The sequence below is a fragment of the Hirsutella rhossiliensis genome, assembly GCF_020360975.1.
Source record: "Hirsutella rhossiliensis strain HR02 chromosome Unknown scaffold00001, whole genome shotgun sequence".
NCBI classification, from domain to species: Eukaryota; Fungi; Ascomycota; class Sordariomycetes; order Hypocreales; family Ophiocordycipitaceae; genus Hirsutella; species Hirsutella rhossiliensis.
The window spans coordinates 11,981,292-11,990,625 of NW_025408667.1; the positions used below are offsets into that span (position 1 = coordinate 11,981,292).

At 50.2% G+C, this 9,334-nt stretch overlaps 1 protein-coding gene across 1 annotated transcript; it reads right to left on the minus strand.

The window, feature by feature from the left end:
- Nucleotides 1-1,957: 1,957 nt before the first annotated feature.
- HRG_01568 (uncharacterized protein) lies at nt 1,958-3,420 on the minus strand (the record flags this gene model as incomplete). Its single annotated transcript, XM_044860039.1, has 4 exons — nt 1,958-2,460; nt 2,513-2,558; nt 2,805-3,203; nt 3,250-3,420. The coding sequence occupies 4 exons, from the start codon at nt 3,418-3,420 to the stop codon at nt 1,958-1,960; spliced, it is 1,119 nt and encodes a 372-aa protein (XP_044726439.1).
- Between the last annotated feature and the right edge of the window lie 5,914 nt (nt 3,421-9,334).

Consider the following 9,334-nt stretch of genomic DNA (forward strand, 5'->3'; position numbering starts at 1 on the left):
GGACGTATCCCTATTCAGCCCTCTGTCAACGGCATACACAAATCAGCTTATCCGGTGGACGGCAAAGACTCAAGGGCTCGTTGGGCTGTCCAAGCGCGAGTTCTGGACTTTGTTTTGGAATGCATTCGAGGCGTCTTTCTCACCGGAGAACGTTGAAAGTGGGTGGATGCGGACCGGGCTCCTTCCTTTCGATCCCGAAGTCGTCCTATCACAGATTGTGAAAGACAGAATCGACGATTCCGATGTAGGCAGTGGTTCGGAAGACTCACTAGCATTGCAACAGCCTACTGCTCGAGAATTACGACGGCTTGTGGACAAAGTAGTCGACAAATCCACCGCAGATTCGGAAGTCAATGCTCGGAAGCTGAAGAGCACTCTCGAAAGCCTTCAATCCGAGGTTGAGCTGCTTAGATATGAGAACAAGGGACTCCGTGAGGCAATAATTCATGAGAAGCAGCGCAGGCAGCGTGGTACAGCTCTGAAAGATTATCTCTTTGACCGTACGGATCCTTACTCTGCTCAGGTCTTCAGCCCGCAAAAAGTGGCCCAAGCTCGAGTGAAGAAAGCTGCGATGGAGGCCCAAAAGAAAGAGAAGGCTCTCCAAAAGGAATCCCAGAAGGTTCAGCGACAGCAGAAGGCGGAAGAACAAAAAGAGGTCGTGTTGGAGGAAGAGGCAGCGAGAGGAGAAAGGGAGCGAAAATTGCAGGAAAAGAAGCCAGAAAGCAAGAGAAAGAGGCTAACCGACAGCTTCGTGACGACCTCGGCATCTTAACCGGGAAGGGCACAACAGGGCAGCAAAGCCGGCGGGTGCCTTTTGATGCACGAGAGGAGAGTCCAGGGATTCTAGACGAAATAATCGTCGCTCCTCCGTCACCACCAGAGCCTCCGGTAACATCGCAAGCGCCAGATCAGCCAGAGAACGACTTAGCAAAGAAGGCAAGGATTCCGCCCGGCCGAACGCCTCGTGCCCAAAGACCTTTTCTGGCTGTTGAGAGTGATCGGGAGATGGTAGTGGGGTATCGGAGCTCGGGACGGCCGCAGCGGAATAGCAAGCGACCACAATGGCTTGATGACTGCGAAACAGGATGATGCACATCTCGCAGTCGCTTTTTCATCACATTTTAAGTTGGACAAATTTTGGCCCCGTTGCTGTGGAGTTATTGTGGATTGATGTCTTAACTTTCAGTCGCGTGTAAGTCCGGCGGGTCACGGGATCCGGCAGATCATCGGAAAATCCCTTACACAGTCACGTGTGCTGCTGAGGACGGCTGAGGCCACATAACTAGCATCGTGGCCTCCTCCCCCTTTTCGATAGACAATCCTCATTGCAGAATACGACACACCGGTTAACCCAGTTTGTTACGTGCACGAGACCTACCAACACTATTCAATATTTTTTCCATCTCTCCATCATTCGAAGAAAAGTTATCGCCTTAGTATACTCGGTGGTAAATCAAGCCCATGTCGGGACGCATGGTTTGCGAAGTGTTCTGCGTCTGCAAGAACTGCTTCACAGTTTTGCCAGGGGCATAGAAATGCCGTCCGTCCCCTTTTGAGATGCTGTCCCCGAATATGTCTTGCCAGGTTACTCAGTCGCCATGTTTTAATCCGTTGGCTCCTTCCATGGCTGCCTTGCCATCGACAAAATGGGCACATCGGTCTTGCACCCTCCGACAAATCAACCGTAGACTCACTTGGTTTTCCAGGTGATTCCAGTTCCGGAATATTGGCCTTACCGCCATTTTCATAGGTTCCTTGCGCGCGGTAAGAGCGAAGACGCCTCGTGACCGCTTGTTTGCGGCCTCTTTTCTCTGTCCCACGACAAGGGCTTTCGCGTCGCTTGCAAAGCTGGGCCAGCGCAGATATCAAATCAACGCGTAAAGAGTGCAAAGACCCCGTGTCTGTTAACTCAGCCGCCCGTGAAAAGAGAAATGCAACCTGAGCCCGCTCTGGTAAGTCATACTCTATGTTCGGCGGTGAAATGACATCGGCAGGCCTTATACCCCGGGTTGTCGGTTAACCTCGTCCACATGGACATTAGTGTGAAAGTCTTGAATGGCTTTTGCAGTCGAGACGCCTTCAAGACCCTGCGCAGGTTATTAATCTTCTTGCTGTAGCGGTCGTATCGCTTCTGCATTTCGGTGCCTTCGGCGAGTTCTCGGCTGCGGTAGCCCTGGCGTTTCCATTCTAGCATCGCACGGTTTCTCTCGGCACAATATTTGGCAAGTTTCTCGTTTTTATGGATTTTTGCAATTTGTTGGGCTGTCAGTTCTTTTGGAGCGCCGTCATGGCGGCGAAGGCGGGCGGCTAACTGCACAAGGTCGTGTTGCGGGGCTGTGCCGAAGCAGATTGACTGGCAATCCACGTCAATGAAGTTCGACATGTAATATTGCAAGTAAGTGCTCGAATCTCCCTTTCGATGTCCCATGATTTTGTTTCTCTCCTCTGGCGTGAGCGCTTCTGCATTACGGCGTTATTAATGCTGTCAAATGGACGAACTGGGGGCACGAACCGTTTAGTTTTTTGCCAGACCCTCGGCGAAGGTCATACCATTCGAGCTGCTTCTCAATTCCAATCGAACGTCCCAGTCTAATTAAATGTCGTCGTTCTTTTTTGTAGTCAAGTGGCCTCTCTAGTGAGATCTGTATGCCGTGCTCAGTGTCTTCAACGTCTCGGAAAACGGGGCGCTTCAGCCACTCTTTCTTCCAAAGGAGACGAATGCGATCGGATTCAGGTGGCACCACGAAGCTATACAAGCTCTGTGGACCTGCCAAATCATTGACGAACGCACCGTCACAAAATACCAGAGCCATCATCGGGATCAGCGGGTCGTACAAGAGCAAATCATCTTCGCGGAAGGCGAATCTTTTTGGCTCTGAGCTCCCCGCTGTCCGCTTGATGTGCTCTAGATTTACGATCAGAGCAATACGCGGCCGGGTGTCTCCTTTTACCGGAGGAAACACTTGGAACTCTAAGTTCTCGTAGAGCAGCTGCCCAATCAAGGCTCCCGGTCGGGTCGCCGTAGCGCCTGCCAGGATCAAATTGGCCGATAACTGGACTCGGAGTCGCTCGTGAGTAAAAATCTCCTCGTCGCGGATCCAAAGGTGGTTCAGCATGATGGCCAGGTCGTCGATGAAGATGCCGGATTTTTCTTTTTTGGATGTGTCCAAGCCGTACTTGGGTGTAAGGTAGGTCGGAATCCACTGGTGTCGTCAGCCACTGATTGTGAAACTTAACCGACTAACTTACATTTCGAATATCGAAAAGAACGCTTTCGGTCATCCACTTAGCACTTTTCTGTGCGTAGACCTGGCTCAATCGTTTCCAGTATAACGCAATGGTGGACTCTTTCTTGATTCTCGACTTTTTCACTCTCAGGTCCAAGTAAACCTTGAATAATGCCGCATCACATCGACACATTGACTCAATTGGTTCTTCATTTTGTTGCGATTGAACTTACTTCTATTCAATTCTGTCTGACAGCTCTCAACATACATATATACATAGTGGCACGTCCGTGCCACTATCCAGTGACTCACCACTTGTAACTGCTGCCTAAACATGTCTTGGTCCATGTCTCATATCAAGTCAACACTCCCCTAGAGCTGTCAGACTTCAACTGCAACGCTATTCATAGCGTATGGGTCCAATTCAATCCTCCTCCTGTTCCTCTCGAAAGCCTCCTAGGCAGAGGCTTGGTCATCCCATCTGCTAGCATATTCTCCCCTGGAACCCAGTAGACTTGGATTCTCCTTCCTTGACCTCATCAACCACGTGATGAAATGCTATATCAACATGCTTGATTTTCGACGTGTTCGATACTCCTCGGGTCAGCTGTACAGCTCCTTATTATCTCAAGCAGTAGTGGCACTGTTTGCTCCCCTTTCCTTCCAGTTCTGCAAGTAGTCGACGTCCCCAGAGGGCAGCTTTGTGGCCTCCCCATCCCAACATACTCTGCTTCTGTCGTAGATCTTGCCACTGATTTCATCTTCTTGCTATACGTCATGACGGCGCCTCCGTAGACCATAAAGACGAACCCCAGGATACTCTTCCGGTCCCTTGGATCAGTAGCGTAGTCGGTGTCAGAGAACGCTTCTCCATCTTGCAGGCCTGCAGAGCCGACGTGCCCTTCGATGTTGTGGTCAATGGAGTAATAGTCGATATCGCTGCCTTCGACTCCTTGTGCGTGCTCATTATTTCCGCCATATGTGATACCGTGGTGAATAGTCCTGCCGACATAACCCAATATTCGTAGCAAAGCCTTCCAGTGGTTCCAGCATGCCTCTACCGTGAAAGATGCCATTCTGTTAACTGCGAATATAATGTCGAACCTCGTATTGCATAGCCAAATCAGCTTTCGAGCAATTCCACGTATTTCAACCATTCGTCATGGTTCAGAGGCCGTCCCGGTTCCTCAGCGAGCTTCCGTATAGCTCCAGGTTCCATGGGGTTGCGTGCTTCATTGAGTCGTCGTAGAAATTCTGCCACGATTTCCTTCGCAAATTGTGATTGATCAATCATCAGCTTTCCTTTGTGCCTTTGAATCCGAATTCCGAGAATGTTCTCTGCTTCTCCGAGGTCTTTCATCTCAAATCTTCCCTTCAGCTTTTCCTTGACCCGTTCAATGGCATCCTCGTTCCCCCCTGTAATCATAAAGTCATCCACGTGCACGCCGATGATTACCTCCGACTCTGTATGTCTGAATATTGTCGGGTCCACTGTCATCGGTGAGAAACCAATCTCCTTGAGATATTCTGATATTAGCAAATACCACATCCTTGCAGCTTGCTTCAATCCGTACAAACTCTTCAGGATCTGAACGTATTTCCCGAAATATTGCTGGAGCTCAGTTGGCACTTTCATGAAGATCCTTTCCTTTAGGTCTGCTGCAGGAACGCAGCCACAGCATCCATCTGGTATACCTTCCAGCCTTTCTTCGCCGCTAAAGCTAGAATGATCCTCATCGCATCGAGCCGGATCGTGGGTGCGAAGGTTTCCTCGTAATTGATCCCGTGTTTCTGTGTGAACCCTCTCGCGACTAGACGTGCTTTATACCGTAGTATCTTCCTTCTTTGTCTTTCTTGCGATCAAACACAAGCTTGGCATCAACTACTTCTTCTCCGTGCACGTCAACTTCGTTGATTTCCTCCGAGAATGTCTGTCGTCGAATGAGATTCTGAACTTCCTCATCTATAGCTCCTACCCATTGATCCTTCTCACTGCCTTCCATCGCCTGTCGGAAGGTAAGCTTTTTCGGGTCGAAGTCGTACAGGTCTGTATTAGGCTGGAGAAGCGTCCTTGCTACCATGGCTCTTTCCTTCCTGCCACTCTCCCCTCGCTTCTTCAGACGTTCTGCCATGCGCTGTTCTTCTCTTTGCCGCCGTTCCAGCTCTGCTCGCTGCTTCTCTGCTCTTTTGAGTGCCACGGTCTCTCGTCGAATCTGGGATCTTGTTTTCGGCAGACTCCTTTCAGGAGAGGTTATATCCGCCTCCCTGTATTGACAATGATTGTGTCTCCTTGGAGCCTTCCTCCGAATCTGCAGTGTCTTGGCCGGTCGGGTTCCCGTCCGCTGCTTCTCCGGCATCCTCCCCAGCTTCTGTAGCTTCCTGGTCCATGGTCCTATCCTGACCGAATCTTCGGCATCAGAGTCATCATCAGTGAGCTCCCTTGCTCCCTTTCTCTTCCTTCTCATCGTCATACTGCGATTGTGATTCTTGGCTGATTTCATTGTCCATATACTTGCTCTCATCGAATTCCACGAATCGAACCTCGTGGACCTTCTTATCAGCTGGGTTCCAGACTAGATAGATTTTATCTGTCTCCTCTTTGTATCCAACAAAACTCCTTGCCATGCTCTTTTCAGAAGCTTTGTTCTCTTTTCTTTGGGAATAAATACCCAGGCAGGACATCCGAACACTCTCAAGTGCCCTGATCTTGGCTTCTCTCCACGCCATAACTCCCATGGGCTTTTAGCCATTCCCTTGACAACTCCTATTTCTCAGATAGGCCGCTGTTGCGTTCGAAAACTCCCAGTATGCTGCAGGAGATCCATTTCGTGACGCATGCAGACCCCTCTCTGATATGGTTCTCATGCTCCTCTCAGAGATACTATTCCCCTCCGGGTGGTAGCCCACTGTTGGTTCGATCCGAATAGCTCTCCCGTGCAAAATACCCTCATTGCCTCGTTTAGAAACTCCTTTCCGCGATCAAAGCGCATCGCCTTGACCTTTTCGCCTTTTCCGTACTCGCGACACTCTGCCTCTGCAACAACTACCCAGGCTTTGATCTTGTCGGTAATTCTCGTTTTGTCTCTAGAAATAAACCCAAACTCGCCCGGTAGCCTGATCGGTGATTGTCAGCATGTACTTCATTCCTTGAAGTGATAGCTCAACTGGCCCCAAAGATCTATATGGACTCTCTCTAGCTTTTCTGTCACCGCAGACATTGGCTCCTTGAGACCTTTCTTGTCATTTTGGCCTCGGTGCAGCTTGAGCAGAATGACGGGCAGAATGAGTTGTCTCCGAGATCATCCATTACGGCGTTCAGTTTGCCCTCCATATGCTTTCCAGGGTGTCCCAGCCTAGCATGTAGTAGTCTTTCAGGCATCTTCAGGATTGACTTCAGCGCTACCCCGTTATCGCCATCCTTTTCTTGGATTGTATGGGCTCGGTGCCCTCTTGTCTGGCTCAAGCGCCACACCTTTTATGTCTGTGGCCAAACAGCACCTCCTCCTGATTTCTTGTCACCGTGACTGTCTTCCCCGGAGAGTCCACGACAATACATGCTCCCCTGTCTTCCAGTTCACCGACTGATAGCAGGCTGCTCGTCGCCTCCGGGATGTAGTGCACCCACGTACTATTGTCGACCTTGCTCTTCCTTTCTGTGAGACGTAAAAGATCCTCACATCTCCTTTCCCTCTTGAACGAACCTCGGAGCCGTCTGCAATCTCAACACTTGTCTTTGTAGGGGACAACTTTGAGATAAATTGGTCTTCCCTTGGGGTGATATGGAGGAAGCACAGCTGTCGAGATACCATTGTGGAGGGCTGTTTCCTTTGTGTTCGGAAGCAAGTAGGTAGATCTCTCAGATTCACTACCACTGTCTTCAAGGATCCTGACCGCGTTTGCCTTTCCTTTGCTATCCATGGCCTCTCTCGCCTTCGCTTTTTCAGAGGCTAGCCAGGTCTTCCCTGCTTTGGTTTGGTGCCAAATTGCACAATCATGCTTGAAATGCATACCGCCACAAGACCAGCACCCCCCTGCCTTCTTCAGATATTCCTCCTTGCTATCATCGCCACCATCCTGTGCTTTGGACCTGTTGTTCCCTTTGTTCCATGCACTGCGGCCACGACCCGCGAATTGTGCGGTTTCTCCCTTGATTGTAGTATCGACGAGTTCCAACTCTTTGCTTTCCAGAGAGCTCTGCACCTTTTCCATTGTCAACGTCTCTGTCGAGGCGTTCAAGATCTCGACCGTAGTGTTAAAAGCGTCGTCCATGCTCATTTGCAAGCAAATCAATAGCTGTTCATGGATAACAATGTCCTTGTCTTGGCTATTAATCTGAGCTCGAAGTCGCTTTAGGTCGTCGACCTTCTCCTGCACAGTTCTATTCGTCTGCGTACTAACGTCGTATAGCATTCGGATCAGCTGTCGAAGGCGCGCTTTGTTCGATGTCGCATATCGCTTAACGAGGGATTGATAAATTGCTCGTGGATCGGTGAGATGGTTGACTGAGTTCTTGTGGATCTGGTCAATACTCTGTCGTATTTTCATTCTCGCAAGAGAGACATTTTTAATGTCCGCAGCATTCTCTCCTGGCGTTGATAAATCTGACGATTCCGCTGTTGCCTTACCGGTGACGCAGCTCATAAGATCGTCACTCAACAAGTTATCTTCAAGATCCATCTTCCAGCTGTCAAAGGAGTCTCTTCCATCAAGGATGGTTCCTTTGTAGTCTTTCTTGCCCATAGTGCCGGGTCTTTGCTGTCAACCGTCGATTCTTGACGAAAAAGTGTTCTCATATGCCGAGTTCAATCGTGCAGTGGAAGCATAATAAAAGCAACCGGGTGCATAACCTGTTGCGATTGAACTTACTTCTATTCAATTCTGTCTGACAGCTCTCAACATACATATATACATAGTGGCACGTCCGTGCCACTATCCAGTGACTCACCACTTGTAACTGCTGCCTAAACATGTCTTGGTCCATGTCTCATATCAAGTCAACAGAAAGTCGCCTCGCTCCTGCTCGCTCTCTCTCGCGGATTCGGAAGGTGAGTCCCAGTACGAGCGCAAACATGAGAACCTCGCGGCATTCAGAAGAACCCACCCTCCGAGGCCTTTCGTATGGTGAAAGCGTCGCCAAAGTAGCGTAAAAGAGCCCTGACGATGGTTGAAATACCCTGTATGACTGCTTGTGTCGCAGAATTGCTTCCCTCGGCTGTTCCGCTGCCCAGGAATTCGATCGCAATTCGCTCAGCTCCGGCCAGTTCGAACAGTCGCTCCAGCTCTGTCGCGAAGTGGCGTCCCTTGTCACCCATGTCGCGCATATGATAGCGTACAACAATCTTGCGTACCATTCTTTCAATCTCATTCTTATGGGTCATTCTGCTCCCAGGAGGTTGCATGAACTCGTGAAGACCATCCCACCAAACCAGGAATTCATTCTCTCCGTAATATATCTCCTTGTTTTCTGCCCCTAGGGTCATTCCCAGCTCGTCGGTTCTCTTCGCAACAGCGCTGACATCAATTCAAGTAAGTCAAGTTCGGGGGTCTAACTTGATTACTTGAAATAAATTCGTCGCTCAACTTACTTAACTTGAATTAAATTGAAATATGTGGACAGGCTCTTCACTGCAGTGAGGTTATTCGAACTGGTTCAATTGGTTATATCTTGCGTAACCAGGGAAACGTGTCCCTAAACTGTGTGCAAAGACCTTCCTCCCTGTGCCCCACCTCTTACTCGCACGTGACTAGCGCGGTCGATTAGTTATACGTGCGCGATCGGTGCCTAGTGCACAGGTGGATCCAACACTGGAACCTCTTTCTAAATCGATGGTGTCACAGGTCCCGGGGCCGGCTGACCGGTCATCCGGTAATCGGATTACCGCCCGCCCCGCAAAACCATGTCGTTTTCGAAGGCCCGGCCCTGCGGGCTGGCGTTTTCTTAGTCGGATTACCGCCATCGGACGGCAAAATCGAAGGTCCACGCCCGCGGGGCCTGCGCGAGACCTTCGATTTCGGTCTCGCTCACGCGCGTTGCGCTCCACCTCCCTCCTCCCACCTCCTCCTCCACCTCCTCCATTGCCACCGTCGCGACGGCGACCGCCTGCACC